The 26,681-nt window shown below is 36.7% G+C and overlaps 1 protein-coding gene across 1 annotated transcript in view; it reads left to right on the forward strand.

Moving 5' to 3' along the window:
• LOC150082228 (electroneutral sodium bicarbonate exchanger 1-like) overlaps window positions 1-26,681 on the forward strand; it is a 313,808-nt gene that overhangs the window by 151,470 nt on the left and 135,657 nt on the right. The window contains exons 10-11 of the mRNA XM_090380066.1: window positions 14,512-14,609; window positions 24,652-24,826. Of these exons, the coding sequence (XP_090236192.1) occupies window positions 14,512-14,609; window positions 24,652-24,826 (273 nt within the window). The remainder of the gene's footprint in view (window positions 1-14,511; window positions 14,610-24,651; window positions 24,827-26,681) is intronic.

Below are 26,681 nucleotides of genomic sequence, written 5' to 3' on the forward strand. Positions count from 1 at the left end.
CCCTGACATGGAACCAAGTTCCAAGGTAATAAGAAATATAAATAAAGAAATGAATCCCTACATGATTTTGTACAATGAGAGGAAGAGGGACAAAGTACAACCTAAAATTGACACATTTTTCAGTCCAAAGATGATGAAAACTCGACAGCCCAGGGCCATCAGATTAATAAATTCATGATTTTATTTGACATTTTAAGTTTAATTTTGATACGTAATCTAGTTACCACATAACTATATACATATGTAATATAGAATATTTTATATGTATACATTTTTGTGTATTAAATATTTTGACTGACATTTGTGTGTCTTTTCACTACCGTTTATTATTGATTAGGAAATATCTACAGCATAGACCACAACTCACAAATACGTGTTACCTTATGGGAATACGGTGATTGCTTAGTGCTGATTCACTTAACGCTCTGTTTTTCAGGAACGAATTATCAGCGTTAAGCAGGGGTTGCCTGTATTACAGTTTAAAAAACATTTTATTTTGAATGTGAAACACTGGTCCATGATTTTGAGAATCTATGGTAGATTTTAGAAAATATGTCATAATACAGTTTTAGAAAATCATATACAAGATATTCATATATTGCAGTTACAGAAACATCATATTGGACAGTATATTATCAGGAGGTTTGTGGGCGGTTGTATGTTTTGGAGTTTTATGATGCACAAGTACCAGATTAGGAGGCAATGAATTTCTAGTGTAGTGACTGTTCTTTCACCAGGTGTGTGTGGCGGGATCCTATTTGGATTGTGTTATCACCTATAGAGAAAGTGGAAAAAATTACCCTGAAATGGAATGTTTTAGAATGTGATAAAGCTAAAGATAAAACATGGGGGGATATCAAAATGCCTACAGTGTGAATGCCAACAGAATAATAACTCTATAAGCTTTGAACAAATGAAGCGAAACAGAAATTATTTATGAATTATACATATTAGCCCATTCAATCCTGTTTCCATATACAGTCGAACTTCCCTATAACGAATTCTATAAATCCAGCGAAAAAATTCGTTATAGAGAAATTTCGTTATACAGAGAATATCTTTTTTATTAGAAATTGTTATTTAATTAGAAAATGAAAATGAATCTACATTTATTTTTAATGTATTTTATTTCAAAAACACTTATTTAAATTACGCTTACACAATTTTCGCCAGTAAGTATCACAAATTAAAAAAAATCCGTAATTTTCGTTTGCACAGTACAATTAAAAAATGTCTGATTCTCAAAGAAAACCTCACATTTGTTCAGAGCATTAAAAACATTATCAGGAACATTTTCACAAAACTGTAGACCCATACGAACCGTTTTAAAAGCGTTAATCATTTCTTCACGAGTTGGCTTTTCTACGGGTTGTTCTGATGTGTCTTCAGCGTCATCGTTAATTTCTTCGTGATCATGGTCGTGTCTAACACTGTTCAGCAGTATTTCATCTTCATTTGGATGTTCTGTTGTAGTCAGGTCTTGATCTACATAAACATAACTATCCAGTGTTATTTCATTTTCGATGTTTCCGGACGATTCTAATATTTTCCAAAAGTTTTTCAGTTGTGAAAGGGGCAGTTCATCTTGTTCATCCAGTTGATGTTCGACTTCTGCATTCAATGCAAATCCCGCTTTCGAAAAACAATTTTGAATAGTGTATTCAGTGACATCGTTTGTCCAAACTTTTGCCAGTTCAGAGATGCAATCTCTAAGGTTAATTGTAACTTCCAAGTTTCTATTTTCTGATAACGCATTGACAATCTTCATTATTATTCTCTTTCGATAATGAAATTTAAAATTTTTAATTATGCCTTGGTCCATTGGCTGGAGTTTTGACGTCACGTTTGGTGGTAAAAACAATAACTTCACACTTTTAAGTTTGGCAGAAATACTGGCAGGATGTGCTGGACAGTTGTCAGTTACCAACACGATTTTCCTTTTTTCTTTTGTTATACGCTTGTCTAGTTTTAATATCCAGTCTTCAAAGATATCACTGGTCATCCATGCTTTTTTATTAAAGGTGTAGTCAACTTCCAAAGATTTTGTGCCTCTAAAACATCTTGGGTTTTTTGATTTTCCGATTACTAAAAGTCTTAATTTTTCACTTCCTGTCATATTTGCTCCAACTAGCACAGTGATTCTTTCTTTGCTTTGTTTTCCGCCAAAACATTTATCATCTTTAAAAGCAAGAGTTCTATTCGGTAAACATTTAAAGAATAAACCCATTTCGTCAGCATTAAAAACATCCTTAGGTTCATATTCTTCCAAAATCTTCTTTAAGGTATTGTTCCTCCAACTGTTGCAGTCTTCTTCACTTACATTAACACTTTCTCCACAAATAACCTTTTCCACAATTCTGTGGCGCTTCTTAAATTTATCTAGCCACCCAGTGCTCGCATTAAATTCTGTATGTCCCAGGGACTGTGCAAATTTCAGAGCTTGTTGCTTAATTATTGGACCCGATATTGGTATATTCTTTTCACGTATCATTTGCACCCATTTTAGAACAGCTTTATCAACATCTTCGTATATACACAACTTAATTCGCTTCTTGTCTGCTGCTCCTTCAATTGCATTTAAAATTGATTCTCGATTTTTTAAAATCGTAGATAAGCTGCTTGCAGGTATGCCATATTTCTCCGCAATATCTTTTTTCTTAAAACCCTGGTCAATATCATGAAGAATCTTTACTTTATCATTAATACTTAAACATTTTCTCTTCGACATTTTTTCCCCAAATGTAAAAATCACTGGACTATAGCTCTTGCCGATACATACACCGCAAACTTCGCTGCGCTGGCCATATAGTGAATTGTTAGTACAGGTACCGCCTACTCAATGACGTTTGCTTGCCAATTCAACAGTATCACGTGACTTTTCCTATCAATCACTTTGAAGAAATATACGACTTTCATTCATATATAAAATTTACGGTTAATGTATGCTGTATGTTACTTTTCAAAAAAAAAAAAAAAAAATACAAGAGCATATAGCCTATGTGATTGATGACAAATTGTTCTAAAAGAACTAAATAAAAAAATTTTTTTTTTCATGAAAACCATCTACTAGGAGTCCAGTTAGATGAGAACGGACATATCACATAATGATTGACAGGAAGGTCACGTGGTACGGTTGAGGTGAGAAGCGAATGTCACTCAGTAGGCGTTCGTTACTAAAAATCGACTATGGCATCATTCTATGTATTGCCGCCGCAGCACGCTAAAGGCTTACCGCAGCGAATTTCGTTTTCCCCTGAGCCAACATCAATTTACAAATCTATCCTATTTATTGTAAAGTTTATGACCACTTTTAAGAAAACCCATTTGGTTTTATAACTGTAACAAATATGAAACAAAGACCTTCCTACGGGCGTCAATGACCACAAGTATTCACTAAAAGAATGATTAATTCCAGATGCTAATGCGTAATTTCGGAGGGAAGGAGGTCGTATATTTTTAAAAATTCGTTATAGAGAGACTAACACTTCGCTATATGGGGTTAATTTTACATGTAATTTCGTTTCAAGGTGCAATGTTTTGCGAAAAAATTCGTAATATAGAGAAATTCGTTAAATAGAAGTTCGTAATAGAGAAGTTCCACTGTATTTGAATTAGTCAACCATACACTTAGCATGGCCAGTGCTTTGGTGTACTAAGTTATTTTCAATGATATGGTTTCTGTTAAACAGTCAAGTTACTTGTTCTAGGATATGACTTGAAAAGATGATATAAGAGGAATAAGAATTGTTATAGACTAAAGGCCAGGTCCTAAAATTTTCTTTTTTGTGCATATGTGGCATTTAAAACACAGTAAAAGATTTATTAGAGAACTGCATTTAAATATGGACCTTTTAATGGTTTAAAAGGACTCAGTGTTGACAATGATTAGAATTTTTTATTATTTTTTTTAAAACTGCAGTAAAGGAATTTTTCTTTTGAAGTAGTGGTGGAGTCTGATAATTCATCAACAATAGAGGAAGCTATTAATTTGTATATATAATTTTCAAACTAGAACACGAGATCCCAAACAGGAAGGTGTTTTTTTTTTTTTTTTTTTTAGGAGCATTAGCAACTAAGGCCATATTGCTCTGGGATATGTGGTGGTCATTCCCTGACCTTTCCGCATCCTCCGTATTTGGTGGTCACGGGCTCGAACCCCAGTCTAATCAAGAAGAGTGGGCTACGCACTGCTGCTCCTGCCCACCTGGCTATGGAGGCGCCTTGGTCCACTTAAGGAAGGAAATTGTCGTAAATTATTTTCGTTGTCGCATTCTTTGTTTGGTAAACTTATTTTTTCCACGATATAATTTTTATCAGCATCTATTTTTATATTATATATTTGACTTAATGCCCTCAGTTACTCGAGGTTTGATATGTCTGGGGTTGGGTTGGGGTTTTCGACTGTGATCCCGCCACGTCGGATTGTTCATGTGCTAAGAGTAATGAACACATTAAATTATTTTAAATAAGTTTTTTATGCATTTTTAAATCAATTTTACTTGGAGAGTGTAGAAGTCATCCTATGAAGAAATACTGAGGTAAACTCTTTTGCATTTTTAAGCTACTTTTTTTTATATTTTTAGCCAAAGACTTCTCATAATCTGTCTTATCTTTCCTAATTCCCTTTGTGACTTGAGTGCAGTTTAGTTTGTACATACTATAGGTTTCTGTGTTCTCTGCTAATTTGTACCTTTGCATCCCATGCATTTTTCTTCTCTGCCACTAGTCTCATCAGTTCATATGACATTCATATAGGTGTAAATCTGGAACAGTATCTTTTGGTTGGTATAATAAGCTTAGTACTTTCTAAGATTACTTTCCTAAATGGTTGCCATTTAGAATTTTCAGTTGTTAAAATCATTAGTTTGTCTCGCCGAAGGAAATTTAAACATTTTATACAACTGCTGTAGTTGCCTTTATGAAAGTAAAATCTCTTTCTTTTCCCTTATCCCTGACAGTAGCTGCCACATCAATATATGATATTTTCCATCTAATGGATCCGTTACTTGATATGCTTAATGCATGAAGAATTACTGCTGATAGCCAAATCAACAGTATTACTTTCTCTCATTGCTTCTTCAACATGAAACAGTCATTGAATAAATCCACAAAAGTCTTGCTGCTGTGGGAGACAACATCTGTATCACATAGGGTTAAAATTCCCCATTTTATAAGATATGAGGGGGTGGTCATTTCATTCTTGGACTGGTGAAAGTTCTTATTTTAATTGTCATCATCTGAATCTTCTGTGGATTTCATCTTCTCAAAATACTCTCCCTTGTACTTTACACACTTTTGCCACCATCGTACTCATGCATTAAATGCTTCCTGCAAGCCATTTTTCGAAAGACTGTGAAGTGCTTCTGTTGCAGCTCTGCACGCATTGTTTTGGATGTGAAATGCTTGCCTTTCAGAGTTTTCTTCAGACATGGAAACAAGAAGAAATCACACAGGGCTAAGCCTGGTGAATAAGGGGGATGTGACAGAACCTTGGCACCTATGGCAGTGATCATTGGCTGTACAGTAATAGCTTTATGGCCTGGCATTTTCTTAATGGAGAAACCACTTCACACTGGAAAGTTCTTGACATTTCTCATGAATGTGTGGCAAAGTTTGACTCTGAGAATCTCAGAGTATGCTTCCTTATTCATAGTTGTTCCATGAGGCACAAAATGTGTAACAAGAATGCCTTTTATGTCAAAAAACACAAGAACCACTTGTTTGTCAACCGAATGAGAAGCTCAAAATTTCTTAGGCCTTGGTGAATCAAAATGCTTCTACTCATTTGACTGTTGTTTTGTCTCTGTATTATTGTGAAAAAGCCAAGTTTCATCACATCACTATTCGATTTAAGACGTTTTGACCCTATGTTTCGAAACTATCAAGCATTCTGATCATTTTAGCAAAACAGCAAAGAGTAGGGGATATCCCCTACTCTTTGCTGTTTTCCTTCTGGAGTCAAATTGTGCGAAATCCAGAGGGCACAGCTTCATAACAATTTCAGGTGGTCTTTCACAATATTGTGAGCAGTACCATATGAAATGGACATTCTAACAGCTAATTCACGAGGTGTGATATGCCTGTCTTCATCCAAGTTTTCCTGGGTTTTTGATTTGCTCAGGAGTTGTTGAGGAGGAAAGCTGACTAGGTCTTTGTTCACCTGCAACAGGCTTAGCCTTCACTGAATTGCTTGTGCCATTTAAATATAGCTGTTCTACCAAGACACTCAATACCATATGCTTAATTCATCTCTAAATGTTTCCGATGCATTTAAGCCATGTCTGACACAATAACAAATCACATATTGCTGTTAAATCTTTATATCCTACATGATACTTCCTTCAAAATGATCTTCAGTGACATCTGGCTACTCTCTTCATGCAACACTAGCTCAACAAGAACTTGTATGCTGAGTAGTGATTGGGGAGAGAGCCTCTAGTGGCAGTTATGGAAAGTTTGTGTGGTAAGCATAAAATCTTGCACCAGTCTGCAAATTAAATGGATCACCCCTCGCATTTGAATTTATTGGCTCACTCATTTTATGTGTGTAGATGTTTGTTATGCTCATCACAATCATTTGACCTATAATATACTTATTCTCACATTTTTGTCTTCCCAGTGTCTATGTCACAACAAATTGAGGCAACATTGCACTGGTCACCCACTTCAACTGGGTGCATGCCTTGCACTCCAAATTCTTCTTAACCAAGATCATCATAACCCTTCCCCCAGTCTTGTTCTGTCTCTCCCTTGCACACAAGTCTTTGTGGGTTTGCACAAGGATTAAAATCATTGTCCTCCACACACTGGGCAGCAAAGGCCCAAGTCGAAATCTTATCAAAGATGCTAGGAACTTTTATATGCTTTTTTACACCATGCCTAGTTATTTGGTCTCAGGGTCCCCTTCTCCCCAAGAAACTTTTTTTTTTTTTCTTTTTATTGTCCTCGCCCTATTCAAATTCCATATTGCTTATGTATGAGTGGAACCATGTCTCCATTAATCTTACAATGTCTACATTTGATGACTTAACTAGTGCTTCAACTACTATACTCCTAGCATTAGCATACAAAGAAGTATACCTTTATCGAGACATTGTTAGGTGGGTCAGAAAACTGCTATTTTGGGGGGGCGGTGATGCATGGTCTGATAGATTAACAGTAGCTGCTGGCAGAGATGAAAGTGATTCTTGCACTGCTTCTATTGGAATGAGCAGCAGCTTGGAAAACAAGATGCAGGGTATTTCAAAGACTGCCAGAAGTCATTGCGGTACAAGTAAACACATGGGGTTGTGTTAGGGTAGCTAAGAATAGAAACAGGTGCATGTATACTTGCGTGTACACCAATGCTATGAGTTTGTTAAATAAATTTGATGAATTTGAGGTATTGCTCAAAACATCAAAGGCAGATATTGTTGGGATATCAGAGACGTGGTGTCACACAGATATAAGGAATGCAGAACTAGAATTTGGGGAGTACATAGTGTGCATAGTATTAGGGTCAGGCGCCACCTGTGGTTTCCCACATCTGCGCCATATGTTCGCTGTGAAGGAATACAGTACTACTGTAAATGCCAGAAAAGTGTTGTGTGTTGTATATGACATATTCTGTTAGGTTCTGTTGTGTGTCCTGGCATTTGGCCGTAGGGCCTCTGGTGGGACTCCACGTTGCCCACACACACCACTAGGAGATAGCCAGTCTGTCCATTATTCTCTGGCTTGTCTCCGCCAGGGTCGCCAGAGCTTCCTGGACGGACACAAAAAAAAAAAAAAAGGTAGAGTCGGTGGAGTACAGAGTGTACGCAAGAAAAGAGGGTATAGCTAGAAATATGGAGGATGTAGGCGAAAGTATCCTCCAGGTTATCATTGGAGCAATAAGCGCCATCAGTTGAAAGGGGAACCCGGGAAGGACGATAAATAAGACATCAAGAGAGCCGTGTGCAAGTTGCCACTGAGGAATGAGGTGGTCCATACGCTAGTTGATTCTATCCAGGTTAAGATCAGTTGGCCAGTTAGGTTAGGATCAGATGTTTGAGGAGTACAATGTGTACAGAAAGGATAAACAGGATAGGAAGGGAGGAGGGGTTATGCTATTAGTTAAAAATCACATAAAATCCAAGGAATTGAAGCCAGTCGACATCGCTGTTCAGTGCAGTGTCGAGTCAGTTTGGAGTGATATAAACATTGGGAGATCAAAATTGGGAGTAGGACTGTGCTATAGGCCTAATAATTCTGATGAGTATAATAAGAAACTGTACAGGGAAATGGAGTGGGCCAGTAAATCAGAGTCTTTTAATGGGGGATTTTAATTTCCCAGATATTGACTGCAATTTGTGTGTGGGTCACTCACACGCTAGCAAGGCTTTTGTGGATTTATTGGATGATTGTTTTCTACATCAGTATGTTCAGGAGGCAACTAGAGGGAGTAATACTCATGATCTGATTATCAGTAGTGATTCTTCATGCATTAAGAATCTGCAGATAAAGGAACCACTAGGTGGCAGTGATCAGTGTGTTGAAGTGGGATTTACTCAGAGGTAACTACCATCAGGGGTAAAAGGAAAGGTTTTTGCTTTCGTAAAGGTGACTATGGTGGTCTGAGATAGTATTTAAATTCTATATAGTGGGACCAACTGATGATATTACCAACAGCAAATACAAAATGGGAAGCATTCAAAGAAGTAATCTTGAAAACTACTAGGCTTTACATATCAACTAAAAAATATTGTTCAAGGTTTAGGCCTAAATGGATGTAGTAGTAGTGGCATGCGATACAAGAAAGCAAGTGTATGAGCTTATGCAGCATCAGCTAAAAAAAAAAAAAAAAAAATCACACTATTCTCTCCAAATCCTGTCCAGTTCCTCCTTAAATTTATTTAACCTATCAACTTCCACAATGACAGATGGAAGTTTGTTCTAGTAATTAACCACCAGCTGGCTAAAGGCAAATTTCCGCACATCTATTCTACATCTGTCTTTTCTTAATTTGAATTTATGCCCCCCTTAGGTTCGTAATCTGAACCAGTGGAAGGATCCTATCAGAATTCAGTGTGCTCAACCCATTCAAGGCCTTATACACCTCAATCAGATCACCGCGCAGGTGCCTAGTCTCCAGCCACTGGAATTTGCAGAACTTAAGCCTCTCTTGGTAAGAGGATCCCTTCATTCCCCTCACCAATCTTGTTGCCATTCTCTGTACACGCTCAAGCAAATCTACATCCTTCCTAAAATGAGGCCTCCAGACCTGTATGCAGTACTCAAGGTGTGGCCTGAGCATTGCCTTATACAGAGGGACAATCGCCTCCTTTTCCCTGCTAGCAAAATTCCTATATATCATTGACAAAACCCCATGACCTGCTCTGGCAGCCTGTCTACATTGCTCAGAAAACTTCATATCTGACAGCACAATTACTCCCAGGTCTTTTTCATTTTCTACCACCTTAAGTGTAGTACCACACAGTTGGTACGTTTCTCTGGGGTTACTTCTACCCATATACAGTACTTTGCATTTGTCAAGGTTAAACTTCAATTGCCACTTCTTAGCCCATCTGCCCAAATTTTCTAGATTCTGTTGCAGTAGCACACTGCTATTACTGTCATTAACAACCCTGCCAAACTTTGTATATCATCTGCAAACTTCGACACTAAGCCTGATATTCCTTCATCAATATCATTTATAAATATACAAAATAACATGGACCCAACACCAAACCCTGTGGGACTCCACTAATAACATTAGTCCACGAAGAGCAGCACCAATTGATTACCACCCTCTGTCTTCTCCCACTCAACCATCCTTTTATCCATTGTAGAAACTTACCTTTAATACCATTCTGCTCCAATTTGTACAATAGTCTTCCATGCGCAACAGTGTCAAAAGCTTTCCTGGAATCCAAATATGATATCAAAATTATTTTTTGCATCCAGTTCCTTTGTAACCACATCATAATATCGTATCAAATTTGTCAGACATGACTTTCCTTTAACAAACCCGTGCTGTGTCTGAATTATTGCTGCGATCTTGTCTAGATGATCCTGCATTGCATCTTTTACCAGTGACTCCTTTATTTTACCCGGAACAGAAGTTAAACTACTTGGTCCGTAATTACTCATATCACCCTTCGATCTCCCCTTTGTGAATTGGGGATACATTTGCATATCTCCAGTCCATGGGGACCTCCCCTGAGTCCAAGGATGCTCTCATAATTATGGCTAAGTGTTTGCTTAGTTGCTTTACCGCCTCCTTTAATATAACTTTAATATAACTTATGAGACATGTGGCAGAGAAGAAAAATGCATGGGATACATATAAATTAATGGGTGACATGAAAGTCTATGATAGATATAAGATGGTCTGTAACGAAGTCACAAATGAGATTAGGCAAGCAAAGGCAGATTATGAGAAATCTTTGGCAAAGGATGCAAAGAAAAACAGTGAAGAGTTCTTTACTTATGTAAACTCTAGAAGGAAAGGGATGAATCAGATTGGTCCACGGGATATTGATGGTTCAACTGCTGATGATCTTGCTCTGGTGGCTAACAAACTAAATGAGTATTTTGCATCTACATTCACACATGAGAAGTTATTCAGGGAGGGGAATGCCAGAGATGAATTAAACTCTGGCAGTGAGCAAGATGATTTTGTAATAACTGAGAGGAGAAATTGTTGAAGATAAACATAAAAAAGGCACCCGGGGTGGATGGGATCTATCCAGTTATATTAAAGAAGGCAGCAAAGGAAGTAAGCAAACCCTTAGCCATAATTATGAGAGCATTCTTGGACTCAGGGGTGGTACCCATGGACTGGAGATGTGCAAATGTGACCCCAATTCACAAAGGAGGACGAAAGGGCGACACAAGTAATTATAGACCTGTTAGTTTAACTTCTGTTCCAGGGAAATTAATGGAGGCACTGGTTAAAGAAGCACTGCAGGATCATCCAGACAAAACTTCAGTTATAGCTCGGACACAGCATGGTTTTGTTAAGGGGATGTCTTGTCTGATCAATTTGATTGGATACTATGATGTTGTCACAAAGGAACTGGATGCAGGGAATAACTTTGATATCATATATTTGGATCTTAGAAAGGCTTTTGATACTGTTCCACATGGAAGACAAATTGAAGCAGTGTGGCATTGGAGGCAAATTTCTGCTATGGATAAAGGGATGGTTGAGTGGGAAAAGACAGAGTAGTAATCAATGGACACTGCTCTTTGTGGACTAATGTTATTAGTGGAGTCCCTCAGGGTTCAGTGTTGGGTCCATTGTTGTTTTCTGTATTTATAAATGATATTGATGATGGTATATCAAGCTTAATGTCCATGTCTGCAGATGATACGAAGGTTGGCAGGGTTGTTAAGGAAACTAATGACAGTACGCTGCTGCAACAGGATCTAGAAAAGTTGAGCAAATGGGCCGTGACGTGGCAAATGAAGTTTAACATTGACAAATGTAAAGTACTACATATGGGAACCAGTAACCCCAGAGTGATGTATCAACTCTCTGGTATACACTGACAGAGGTAGGGAACGAAAAGGACCTGGGGGTAATTGTGCAGGCAGATATGAAGTTTTCTGAGCAGTGCAGATGGTCTGCAAGAGTAGCTCATAGTGTCTTGTCAATGATATACAGGAATTTTTCTAGCAGGGATAAGGAGGTGATTATCCCCTTGTATAAGGCAATGGTCAGGCCAAACCTTGAATACTGTATACAGGTCTGGAGGCTTCATTTTAAGAAGGATGTAGAGCTGTTGGAATGAGTACAGAGAAGGGCAACAAGATTAGTGAATGGAACAAAGGGTTGCTCTTACAAAGAAAGGCTTAAGTTTTGCAAATTACAGTGTCTGCAGACTAGGCACCTGCGAGGTGATCTGATTGAGTTGTATAAAGCCTTGAATGGTTTGAGCTTGCTCAATGCTGATGGGATTGTTCCTCTTGCTCAGAATAATCACCTGAGAGGGCATAAATCAAAATTGAGGAAAGACAGTTGTAGGATGATGTGCGGAAGCTTGCCTTTAGCCAGCAGATTTAAGGCTGAGCTGGAGACAGGTATTTGGAATGAACAGAGGGCTGAAATCGGAGCGTTTTTTTTTTTTTTTGGCTGATGCTGCATAAGCTTGGTTTCTTGCATCATATGCCTCTGCTAATGCATCTCTTGTTGCTCTTAGTAACCGTAATGCAGTACATGTATGTGCTTGTCTCATGAGGAGTCTTGGCAGTCCTCTGTGTGCAGCTGGTGTTAACCTATTAGTCTGTTAGATAGTATGAATCAGAGCTGTACTACTCAATATGTTCTACGTTGATAATATTAGTAAAATAATAAGAGGAGTATACCTCAATATAGTGCGTAGAACACTTCCGTATGATACTCCCCAGAAATTAAATTAAAACGGAAAAAACGAAAAAAATCGACAACTTACCAGTACATTTGAGTAAAATATAAATAATTAAAAAAATCAATTTAACACAATTCAAATCAATTTAAAACAATTAAAAATCAAATTAACGCAATTAAAAGAATCTAACGAAAATATGTATATAACATTACAGATGTATATAACATTATAAAACCCTTTAGACAGGTAATACAATTTGGGATTAAGAACTACGATACATTATTTAATAAGCTTAAAGACTGTAGACTCGGCGACAATGACAATTTATTCTCACTAGATGTTGTTACCTCATTATATACAAATGTAAAGGTTGAATACACATTAGATATTATTTGGGATATGTTAAATAAAAACTCGACACCAATTAATTATACGAAGCTACCTATTAAGGAAATTTTTCACTTAATTAAACTGTTAGTTGAAACTAACTACATCACCTTTCGAGACAAGGTATACAAACAAATTTTTGGATTACCAATGGGTTTGAGCCTGAGTGGCTTAATGTTAGAGATCATTTCTCAACGATTGAACAGATACATTTAACACCTTTTTGAACCCGTATCGCATACTATGGGAGGTATTTAGATGATGTTCTAGTTATTACCGATAGTAATACTATCCAAGACATCTTACATTCGTTTAATAATATTCATTCTAGACTCAAATTTACATTGGAAAGGGAGGATACGGATACTAAGTCATTAAACTTTCTAAATTTCACGCTTACCCGGGACTCGAATAAAATACAACTTAGCATCTATCGAAAACCTACAAACACTGGTATGCTTCTACATTATAATAGCTATCACCCGTTCACCTACAAAAGATCGATTATCTTTAATCAATTTCTTAATGCCTATAAATATTCAACGACGGAATCTGCTTTGGACTCAGAAATACAAATATTAACTAGCAGATTCTTAAACAGGGATTATTCCATTACCACAATAAACCGAATTAGGGTACAAGCTAAGGATAGGATACAAAATACTACACCAATCAACAATAGTAATATCAAAAAATACTTTATTTCTGTCCCATATGTTGAACAGTGGCACAAACAGATTAACAGATTCTTTAAAGATACCGAATTTAAAATTGTAGCTAGGCCAATACGGAAGTTACACACTATACTGAACAATCGCTCGGTTCTTTCAGCGTTCACAACACAAATTAATGATCTGGTATACAACATTTCTTGCGGTGATTGCGACTCGTCTTATCAGGGTTCGACCCATTTTTCTCTTAATATTCGTGTAAATCAACATGCAGCGTCAGAATTAGCCTTTCATGCCATTAATGAAAAACATACTTTTTTATTTAACGAAGCCAAAATACTTAACGTTCAACGTAATTATATGCGACTATTAATTGCAGAAACCATTGAAATTAAATAACACGAGAATTCTGTTAATGTTCAGCAGCCATATTTGATCTCCGATGCGTGGACCTGCATGCGCAAAGACAAATAATCTCTATTTAAGTATCAGGTTTATCCCGATTCGGTAATTTTCATTCCTGTGATCACGACATACGGTCAAAGTGTTGTCAGCTTCAGGAAGAAAAATCGTTTTGAATATTTTCGTTAGATTCTTTTAATTGCATTAATTTGATTTTTAATTGTTTTTAAATTGATTTGAATTGTGTTAAATTGATTTTTTTAATTATTTATATTTTACTCAAATGTACCGGTAAGTTGTTGATTTTTCCGTTTTAATTTCTGGAGGGTATCATACGGAAGTGTTCTACGCACTATATTGAGGTATACTCCTCTTATTATTTTACCTATTAGTCTGTGTATCATTCCCTCAAGCTAGCAGTTATCAATCCTTCCTAATAATGCTTGGGTAGAATCAACAAATATTCTTGCACTTAAACTAGCAAAACATCTGTTTCTGAATTGTGGGTCTGGTTTTATTGTAGCGAGAGAGAGAGAGATAATCTTTAATGCCCTTCACGGCCAAAAAGCCAGGGGTTGTAATTATTTTAACAATATTAAAACAAAATATGATGTGGAAAAAAATGTTTCCTCACTATAATAGATTATTAGTCTTTTGTAACAATAGTTCACAATTTCTGTTTTTCTCTGACCTGTTATTTTTTGTTTTCCTTTCCATAGGAGGCACGAAAAAAATCAGATGTAATAGAAGCTAAACAATTATTAAAAGAAGAGGAGGAAAGAGAGAGAGAAGAGAATGGTTTAAAGAGGACTGGAAGGTAAGTAATATGGGGATTGTACCAAAAGTAATCACTCTTGGCCTGTCAGTCATATATTAAGGATTTGTTTCTGTTGAACTTTGCATGCTTAAAATAGCCTTTCTTATAACAAATCAGTAAAATAGCATGGTATTTTTGCAGTTCAAGCATTAAAATAGTTTGAGAAGTGAATGCTGATCTGCATTATTGAATGCCAATCTATCATATGCCGATGACATAATTGTGGTAATCTAGGGCTATGTTGTAGTTTTGTTTGGGCCAGCATAAAGTAACATTGATCTGGACATAATCCAAAACCATTTTGATCATACTTCTTTGTAATATTTCAGCAAACAGAAACATGTCATTATTTCTTGTTTACTTATTTAACTGTTATTTACATTATATATATAGCCTTTATCGTAATTATTTTAACAATAAATTTTGTTCTGTAAATAATAAATAAATCCTGTAAAGAATAATTGTATTAAGAAGCTAATTAATCATAGGGGTGGAATGTGACTGTACGAAAAGGAAGATAATATAGCTTATGGATCAGGGACACTGCATTAGCAAAACGTACCCTACAGTCATAACGTGTGTGTGTGTGTGTGTGTGTGTGTGTGTGTGTGTGTGTGTATATATATATATATATATATATATATATAGTATGTAGAAATGTGAAGAAGATTTTGATTTAAACCTATAGAATATACGGTATACACTGTGAGTTCAACTGAATGAATAAGGAATGTAGCGATATATGGTATGAAGAAGAAAAGGAAGAAGAAATAGACAGGAAATTAAAAATAAAGATAAGAAGTGAAAAGGCGACCAAAATAAGATAACATTGCGGTGTCTTTCACAAGCTCAGTATCATCACTGAGCTTCCTGAGGTAGCATCACTAGCCACCTGAGCAGGATCATCAACAGTTGAACCATCGATGTCCAGTGGACCAATCTGATTCATCCCTTTCCTTCTAGAGTTTACTTGTGTAAAGAACTCTTTGTTGTTTTTCTGTGCATCCTTTGCCAAGGATTTCTCATAATCTGCCTTTGCCTGCCTAATCTCTGTGACTTGGTTACAGACCAGCTTATATCTATCATAGGCTTCCATGTCACCCATTAATTTATATGTATCCCATGCATTTTTCTTCTCTGCTGCATGTCTAATTAGTTCATCTGACATCCATTTAGGCCTAAACGTTGAACAATATTTCTTAGTTGGTATGTAAAGCCCTAGTAGCTTCCAAGATAATTTCTTTGGATACTTCCCATTTTGAATTTGCTGTTGGTAACATCATTGGTTGGTCCCACCGGAATTTAAATACTGTCTCAGACCACCGTAGTCACCTTTACGAAAGCAAAAACCCTTCCTTTTACCCCTGATGGTAGTTACCTCTTTGAGTTAATTCCACTTCAGCACACTGTGATCACTGCCACCTAGTGGTTCCTTTATCTGCAGATTCTTAATGCATGACGAATCACTACTGATAATCAGATCAAGAGTATTACTCCCTCTGCTTTCCTCCTGAACATGCTGATGTAGAAAACAATCATCCAATAAATCCAGAAAGGCCTTGCTAGTGTGTGAGTGACCAACCCACAAATTCCAGTCAATATCTGGGAAATTAAAATCCCCCATTATAAGACTCTGATTTACTGGCCCACTCTATTTCCCTGTACAGTTTCTTATTATACTCATCAGAGTCATTAGGCCTATAACACAGTCCTACTTTCAATTTGATCTCCCAATGCTTATGTCACACCAAACTGACTCGACACTGCACTGTCCAGCGATGTCAACTGGCTTCACTTCCTTTGATTTTATGTGATTTTTAACTAATAGCATAACCCCTCCTTCCTTCCTATCCTGTTTATCCTTTCTGTACACATTGTACTCCCCAAATTCCAGTTCTGTATTCCTTATATCTGTGTGACACCACGTCTCTGATATCCCAACAATATCTGCCTTTGATGTTCTGAGCAATACCTCAAATTCATCAAATTTATTTACCAAACTTCTAGCATTGGTGTACATGCAAGTATACATGCACCTGTTCCTATTCTTAGCTACCCTAACATAACCCATGTGTTTACTTGTACCGCAATGACTTCTGGCAGTCTTTGAAATACCCTGCATCTTGTTTTCCAGGTTGCTGCTCATTCCAATAGAAGCAGTGCAAGAATCACTTTCACCTCTGCCAGCGGCTACTGTTAATCTATTAGTCCTTGTATCCCCCCAATCTAGCAGTTTTCCGACCCACCTAACACTGCCTCGATAGCATCAGCAAATATTCTTGCATTCTTTCTATTTAAGTATATCCCTCCCTGTAGAAGCAGTCTTTCCTGTTAACAAGTACAGACCAGGCTGAAAAAAATTCTACCGATCTTACGATTCAGCTTTCCTCAGTATTATTCTGCTTAGAAATGTTTCCATTATTAAATATGATTCTATCACTCTTTAAACAATTATTCATTAATATTCCATCACAGTTTTTCTTAGCTATCATTTTAATCTGTTGTTCTGTAATATTTCAAGACTTCTACTATCACCTTCTGTATTACAGTTTTTTACTTATTTCAAGGACATGTAAGAATCTCTTGCTCTCTCTCTCTCTTTTTTTTTTTTTTTTTTTTTTCTAAGTAGAAACTAGAAAACTTAACCTGGCCAGCTGTAAGCATATTTCCAAAAACTGTTTGGGAGGAATGGAAAAACTTATGACAAGAAATTATAATTTCAACAAATAAAATTAATTAACATAAAAATGATTAATTGGCAAGAGAGCCCAGTAGTCATTGAGCAGATATCAGAAAAGATCTGTTCAGTGAGAGACTGAATCTGCTACTTATCTAGCAGGTTTTGTGTCTTAGAAATAATAATAAAACACTGTTTCATCAACACATCACTTGTAAATCTTGAATAAATTTGGGAAATTTCCTTACCTTATTTTAAAGCTGGAAAAAAAAAAAAAACAGATTCAGAAGGGAAAATAAAAAATGCAAATAAAAATAGCCTCTTTTGCCAGTGAATAAAATAGATTCAAATTGCCCTGTTTTTTATCTTGTATTTAGTGTAGATTAAAAGAAAATTAAAAATTTTAGATCCTAGATGTCTACTCTAAACTGCAATATTAGATGGTGTAGGGATTTTTATATATATAAAGAAAATTATGAAAGAAGATATGAGAAAGAAGTTGTAAGTTTGGAAATGATTAATCAGATTTATTTGTGGTTCACTGTTATGTTCTCCAATCTCGTTCCCCCAAGGGAATGAGATTAGCTCCGTGCAGATGAAGTTTTTACGGTTACAGCTAATAGAAAAGTTTTTTTCTTAAATTTTTGCTCTTTTATTGACATATTAATTTATTTTCATATTAATTTATTTTCTAGAAGTAGCTCTATATTTCTAGTAATGACTTAGTTTAATTTGAACTTAGATAGAGATTTTGTAGGTTATTACTTAGTATCAGTTAAGGGTATCCAATCCATGTGTTGTACAAGATTTTGCAACTCTGGCGAACACTAAGTTTTTAATTATATTTAGCCGTTTTATTGACGTAATTGTTACATTAAATTATTTTCTATAAGTTGCTTATAGACCTAGTCAAGCTCCTTGGTTTATTTTGAATTTAGATAGCGATTTTGAAAGTTAATTAATACTTAGTGTCCGTATATTTACCATTTGTAACTTGCCACCATTGTTACACAATACAACATATATCCCGAAATAGATAGCGTAAGGTTTAACGTAAAACTAGATAGCGAAACACGTAGCACTGTATTAGAAATCTGTTAGCTTAGTATAGTATAGTATTATCAATTAATCAGTAAAATTTATTAATCTCATTAAATTTCATTGTCAATTAAATTGTACTTTTTTAACTAAATACATATAATGATGACCTAGATTTTACAAACATAACGTTATAAATTAATACATATAACTTGACAGGAGATAAGAAAACATCATATAACGTAACTTGGAGATAATACTCCATACTGAAAAAAATAAAAAATAAAATATATAGTGTTATAACTGCATTGGGATATAAGTTTAGGGTTATATTTTTGTACTGAAATTAATTTTATTTGAAATTGAATCGAAATGATGACTCAGCCCACAGCACCAAAGCAAAAGGCTCAAGCTAATGGGAGTGCTGTGGCTCAGGGGTGAACTGAGGGGGGAACAGTTGTCCTCTGAATCACAGCATTTTGAAATGTACTGCTTATTTGATGTTTGTGGAGCAATCAGGAATGGGACATGATATTGCTAAGGGGAATGTCTTTGTGTAGTAGTAGTAGTGGCATGTTATGCAATAAAGCAAGTGTATGAGCATATGCAGCATCAACAAAAAAAAAAAAAAATCACACCATTCCCTTCAAATGCCTGTCCAGTTAATCGTTAAATTTATTTAACCTATCAACTTCCACAACGACAGATGGAAGTTTGTTCCAGCAATTTACCACCCGCTGGCTAAAGGCAAATTTCAGCACATCTATTCTCATCTGTCTTTTCTTAATTTGAATTTATGCCCCCTTAGGTTCATAATCTGAACAAGTGGAAGGATCCCATCAGAATTCAGCATGCTCAACCCATTCAAGGCTTTCTACACCTCAATCAGATCACCGTGCAGGTGCCTAGTCTCCAGCCACTGCAATTTGCAAAACTTAAGCTTCTCTTGGTAAGAGGATCCCTTCATTCCCATCACCAGTCTTGTTGCCCTTCTATGTACACGCTCAAGCAAATCTACATCCTTCCTAAAATGAGGCCTCCAGACCTGTATGTAGTACTCAAGGCGTGACCTGACCATTGCCTTATACAGAGGGACAATCACCTCCTTTTCCCTGCTAGCAAAATTCCTATATATCATTAACAAAACCCCATGACCTGCCCTGGCAGCCTATCTGCATTGCTCAGAAAACTTCATATCTGACTGCACAATTACTCCCAGGTCTTTTTCATTTTCTACCACCTTAAGTGTAGTACCACACAGTTGGTACGTTTCTCTGGGGTTACATCTACCCATATGCAGTACTTTGCATTTGTTAAGGTTAAACTTCAGTTGCCACTTCTTAGCCCATCTGCCCAAATTACCTAGATCTTGTTGCAGTAGCACACTGCCATTAACAACCCTGCCAACTTTGTATCATCTGCAAACTTCGACACTAAGCCTGATATATCTTCATCAATATCATTGATAAATATACAAAACAACAGTGGACCCAACACCGAACCCTGTGGCTCCACTAATAACAATAATCCACGAAGAGCAGCACCCATTGATTACCACCTTCTGTCTTCTCCCAATAGACGCAGTGCAAGAATCACTTTCACCTCTGCCAGTGGCTACTGTTAATCTATTAGTCCTTGTATCCCCCCAAGCTAGCACTCAACCATCCTTTTATCCATTGTAGCAGCCTACCCTTAATACCATTCTGCTCCAATTTGTACAGTAGTCTTCCATGCGCAACAGTGTCAAAAGCTTTCCTGAAATCCAAATATATGATATCAAAATTATTTTTTGCATCCAGTTCCTTTGTAACCACATCATAATATCCTATCATATTTGTCAGACAAGACTTTCCCTTAACAAACCCATGCTGTGTTTGAATTATTGCTGCGGTCTTGTCTAGATGATCCTGCAATGCATCTTTAACCAGTGACTCCATTATTTTATGGCGCCTCCGTAGCCAGGTGGGAAGGGGCAGCAGAGTGTAGCACACGCTTCTTGATTAGACTGGGGTTCGAGCCCATCACCACCAAATACGGAGGATGCGGAAAGGTCGGGGAATGACCACCGCATATCCCGGAGCAATATGGCCTTAGTTGCTAATGCTCCAAATAACTAACTAACTAAAAACTAACTAATCATTATTTTACCCAGATCAGAAGTTAAACTAACTGGTCTTTAATTATTCGTGTCACCCTTCAGTCCCCCTTTGTGAATTGAGGATACATTTGCACATCTCCAGTCCGTGAGGACCTTCCCTGAGTCCAAGGATGCTCTCATAATTATGGCTAAGGGTTTGCTTACTTCCTTTGCTGCCTCCTTTAATATAACTGGATAGATTCCATCCACCCCCGGTGCCTTTCTTATGTTTATCTTGAACAATTTTTCCTCCACTCTACTCTCTGTTATTACAATATCTAGCTTGCGGCCAGAGTTGAATACAACTCTGGCATTCCCCTCCCTGAATAACTCCTCATGTGTGAATGTAGATGCAAAATATTCGTTCAGTTTGTTTGCTATCTGAGCAGGATCATCAACAGTCGAACCATCGATATCAAGGGGACAATCAGATTCATCCCCTTCCTTTTAGCGTTTATATAAGTAAAGAAATCCTTGCTGTTTTTCTTAGCATCATTTGCTAAAGATTTCTCGTAATCTGTCTTCGCCTGCCTAACCTCCTTTGTGACCTGATTACAGACTAGCTGATATCTGCCATAGGCTTCTGAGTCGCTTGATAATTTATATACATTCCGTACATTTTTCTTCTCTGTCACGAGTCTCATTAGTTCATTTGATAACCATTTAGGCCTAAACCTTGAACAATATTTCTTAATAGGTATGAAACTTTTAGTAGCATCCACGATTAATTCCTTGAATGCTTCCCACTTAGAATTTACTGTTGGTAACATCGTCAGTTGATCCCACTGTACAGAATTTAAAAACTGTCTGAGACCACTGTACTCACCTTTACGGAAGCAAAAACCCTTTCCTTTACCCCTGATGGTAATTAAATCTTTAAGTAAATCCCACATCAGTACACTGTGATCACTGCCACCTAGTGGTTCCTTTATCTGCAAATTCTTAATACACGAATGATCACTGCTGATAACCAGATCAAGAGTATTACCCTCTCTGGGTGCCTCTCGAACATGCTTCTCCAGAAAACAATCATCCAATAAATCCAAAAAAGTCTTACTGGTGTGTGAGTAACCAATCTACAAGTTCCAATCAATATCTGGGAAGTTAAAATCCCCCATTATAAGACATTCTGATTTACTAGCCAACTCTATTTCTCTGTACAATTGTTCATTGTACTCATTAGGCCTATAACACACTCCTACTCTTATTTTTGCTTTCGCAGTGCTTATGTCACACGAAACTGACTCAGCAGTGCACTGTTCATCTATATCAACTGGATGCACTTCTTTTGATTTTGTTTTTCTTAATTAACAACATAACAACAACTAATTCCCAAAGGAATTAGTTGTTGTTGGTGACTCTATTTTCCGGGAAACGGGGAACATATTGTGCAAAAAGGATAAGTCTGCCACGAGACTCATTAAAAGGGATGTCCCTTTTAATGAGTCTTGTGGCAGAGAAGAAAAATGCATGGAGTTCATATAAATTAACAGGTGACAAGGAAGCATGTGATAGATATAAGCTGGTCTGTAACCAAGTCACAAAGTAGGTTAGGCAGGCAAAGGCAGTTTACGGGAAATCTTTTGCAAAGTATGCAAAAAAAAAAACAGCAGAGGGTTCTTTACTTATGTAAACTCTAGCAGGAAAGAGATGAATCATATTGGTCCACTTGATATCGATGGTTCAGCTGTTGACGATCCTGCTCAGGTAGCTAACAAACTAAATGAGTATTTTGCATCTACATTCACACATGAGAAGTTATTCAGGGAGGGGAATGCCAGAGGTGAATTAAACTGTGGCAGTGAGCTAGATGATTTTGTAATAACTAAGAGCAAAGTGAAGGAGAAATTCTTGAGGATAAACATAAGAAGGCACCTATGGTAGATGGGATGTATCCAGTTATATTAAAGGAGGCAGCAAAGAAAGTAAGCAAATCCTTAACCATAATTATGAGATCTTCCTTGGACTCAGGTTAGGTCCCCATGGACTGGAGATGTGCAAATGTTCACCATAATTTACAAAGGAGGATCAAAGGGCCACACAAGTAATTACAGACCTATTAGTTTAACTTCTGTTTTGGGGAAATTAATGGAGGCACTGGTTAAAGAGGCACTGCAGGATCATCTAGATAAAACTTCAGTATAGCTTGGACACAGCATGGGTTTGTTAGGGGGAAGTCTTGTCTGATCAGTTTGATTGGGTACTATGATGTGGTCACAAAGGAACTGGATGCAGGGAATAATTTTGATATCATATATTTGGATCTTAGAAAGGCTTTTAATACTGTTGCACGTGGAAGTCTGCTGCACGAATTGGAGCAGTGTTGCATTGAAGGCAAATTGCTGCTATGGATAAAGAGATGGTTGAGTGAAAGAAGACAGAGTGGTAATCAATGGACACTGCTCTTCATGGACTAATATTATTAGCGGAGTACCCCAGGGTTCATTTTTGGACCTATTGTTGTTTACTGTATTTATTAATGATATTGATGATGGTATATTAGGCTTAATGTCCAAGTTTGCAGAAGATACGAAGGTTAGCAGGATTGTTAATGACACTAATGACAGTATGCTGCTGCAATAGAATCTAAAAAAGTTGAGCAGATGGGCTTGAGAGGTTGCAACTGAAGTTTAACATTGACAAATGTAAAGTACTGTGTATGGGAAGCAGTAACTCCAGAATAACGTATCAACTGTGTGGTAATACTCTGACAGTGGTAGAGAATGAAAAGGAATGGTGGTAATTGTGCAGGCAGATATGAAGTTTTCTGAGCAGCTCGTGGTGTCTTTTTAAGGATATATGGGAATTTTTTCTGGATAAGGAGGTGATTATTCCCTTGTATAAGGGAATGGTTAGGCCACACCTTTAATAATGTATACAGGTCTGGAGGCCTAATTTTAAGGATGTAGAGCTGCTGGAATGAGTACAGAGGAGGGTAACAAGAGGACATAAATTCAAATTGAGGAAAGACAGTTGTAGGATAGATGTGCAGAAGTTTGTCTTTAGCCAGCAGGTGGTTAATTGCAGGAACAAACTTACATCTGTCATTCTAGAAGTTGATAGCTTAAATAGATTCAAGACAGTACTAGACAAACATTTGGTGTGGGTGGATGGGTGAAATGAGAAGGTTTTTTTTTTTTTTTTTTTTATTTTGAGCTGATGTTATATAAGCTCGCTTTTTGAATCATGTGACTGAGTCATGTAAGAGAGATATTCTGCCATGAAGGAAAATATTATATGGAATATATTATAACATAATTTTATGAATAAATTGATTTTGTAATACAAAATTTACATAATCAAAAAATTACATAATATGTCAATGATATGCAGAAACTTTACTAGCAGGGATAAGAAGGGGATTATCCTTTTGTACAATGCCATTGTTAGGCCACATCTTGAACGAGTATGGATGGTTGCATGTCAGAAGACAAAAAGTGTTATTAATGGGCACTGCTGTTCTTGGATTAATGTTATTAGTGGAGTTCCTCATGGTTAAGTGCTGTTCCCCTTTAATAAATACTAAAGTCTGGAGGCCTCACTTTAGGAAGGATGTAGATCTGCTGGATCAGGTGCAGAGAAGGGCAACCAGATTGGTGAAGGGAACAAATGGGTGCTGTTACCTAAAAAGGCTTCAGCGAAGAAGCCTTTGCTGAAGCCTTTTTAGGTAATGTTTCAGCAAATTGCAAATTTGCTAAAGGAAATTTGCAACTTGCTGCTTCTTTAGACAAGGCACTTGTGGGTATGATCTGATTGAGGTGTTTAAGTCCTTGAATGGATTGAGTAAACTGAATGTGAATGGAATTCTTCCTCTTGCTGAGACTACACGCATAAGAGGGCATAAATTTAAGTTGAGGAAAGATGGTTGCAAGATAAGTATGTGGAAGTTTGCCTTCGGCAAATGGGTGGTTGATTGCTGGAAGTGGATGGATTGAATAAATTCAAGAACTAGACAAATTCTTGGAGGGTATGAATGGGAAAAGTGTGTCGCGTGTTTTTTTTTGGCTAATGCTATATAAGCTTGCTTTCTTGCATAATTTACTACCACCACCACCACTACTATATACAGTATATGGATAGCCTGTGAAGTAATAAAATTTGCTTTTTGATTATTTTTTACTATATAAAAAACTTAGAAAAGTTTAAGTAATAGTAATTTAGTGTTAATTCATTTTTTAATATATTTATAGGTGTTTTGGAGGACTGATTAATGACATTAAAAACAAAGCTCCTTGGTATAAAAGTGATTTCATAGATGCATTAGCGCTTCAGTCAGTGGCATCCATTATCTATCTATATTTTGCCTGTCTTACTCCATTAATAACATTTGGAGGTTTATTAGGTGAAGTTACAAGAAAGAAAATGGTAATTAATAATATTTTTTTAGACTATTATAATAATTCTTAGTATGTATGCTTTTTTTACACTGCAGTGCACTGCATTGATTCTGAAAGAATATTTTAGAAAGAGCCAACAAAAAAGCACTTATGCTTTCTGAGTGTAACCTGTATCTCTCTGCCAGCTAGAAGAATCAAAGGTCAGTGCAACTAATTACAAGCCAGTAAGTTAGATTTCTGTTCCAGGGAAATTAAATTAGTAGTGTGGCAAAGGATGGTTGAGTGTCAGAAGACAAAAAGTGGTTATTAATGGGCACTGCTGTTCTTGGATTAATGTTATTAGTGGAGTTCATCATGGTTAAGTGCTGTTCCCCTTTAATAAATACTGAAGTATTTCAGCATTAATTAAAAACATTAAGGTTATCAAGCTTATTGTCTAAGTTGCAAATTATACAGAGGTTTTCAGTGGTTAGTGACAGGAATCAGGATGTACTACTGCAGCAAGAAAAATTAAACAAGTGGGCTGAGAAGTGTGGCAATTGAAGTTTAACCTTCATAAATGCAAGATACTGCATGTGGGAAGCAGTAATCCCAGAATAATATACCAATTAGGTGGTACCACACTCAAGGTGGTGGAGAATGAAAGAGACCTAGAGGTAATTGTATAGTTATGAAGTTTTGTAATTGTATAACATGAAGTTCTCTGAACAGTACCAGCAAGCTGCTAGGAATCAGTTTATCAGTGCTGCTCAGAGAACACCATGTAGGAACTCATTAAGTCTGTCAGTGACAAGAGGAATTTCAATAGCAGGGACAAGGAGATCATCCCATTGTCTATATAAGACAATGGTTAAGCATCATCTTGAGTTCTGCATACAGGTGTGTTTAAGCCTAATTTTAAGAAGGATGTAGATCGATTGAAATAGGTGTAGAGAAGAGGGTTCCCTGACAAAAGCCCACAGAAAAAATTGCACTATCATTAATGCTCACAAGAAAAATGCTCACATAGAAGAATGCTCACATTATTTTTAGTTTACAAAAAACAAATTATTTTATATATCAAAATGCAACAAAATGTTGAATTTATTTCTGCTCCTATACGATGTGTTTTAATATAACTTTTGATATAAAACTTTTGATTTTAATATAAAGTAGAATATTTGGATGTAAATTTTTGTAAGGGAAATTACAGTAAATAAAATGCTCTGGTTTTATTGCAACTAAAGCCTTTTATTTTATTTATAAAAATAAAGTATTTTTTCTCTGTCTTACAAAGTGAACAGTCAACACTTTTTTTGGTTTTTTATCAACAAACAACTAATTCAGACATATTTCAGTGATTCATTTATTTGTCAAGGATTTGAATAGAATTTTAATTACTATACATTAGCCAATTTCTGCAAGTATTTCAGTTTGTCTTCTACCTGCTCATATTCCTGTGCAAAAGTGTCAACCAAGTCAATGCAGTGCATCATATCTTCTCTTTTTCACCTGGCGCCTCCGTAGCCAGGTAGGAAGGAGCAGCAGCAGTGTGTTAGCACACGCTTCTTGATTAGACCAGGGTTTAAGCCCATCACCACCAAATACGGAGGATGCGGAAAGGTCAGGGAATGACCACCGCATATTCCTGGAGCAATTTGGCCTTAGTTGCTAATGCTCCTAAAAGCCAAAACAACAAACAAACAAACATCGTTTTCACCTCTAGATGGACCTGCCTGTGCATTAGCCAGTGTCAATGTGCAAGCCAGGTCTCTCTTCAGTCCATCAAACAAAAACCACACACTAGGATGACTGCAGTGGAATAGGGAATTAAGTGCATTGTGAAATCCCTCACAGCGGTTTGTTGTAGTTTTAGGCGACCGTTCAAGAGCTGCATCATGATG

The sequence above is a fragment of the Mastigoproctus giganteus genome, chromosome 8 (assembly GCF_048544385.1).
Source record: "Mastigoproctus giganteus isolate SK-2022 chromosome 8, ASM4854438v1, whole genome shotgun sequence".
In the NCBI taxonomy this organism is placed as follows: Eukaryota; Metazoa; Arthropoda; class Arachnida; order Uropygi; family Thelyphonidae; genus Mastigoproctus; species Mastigoproctus giganteus.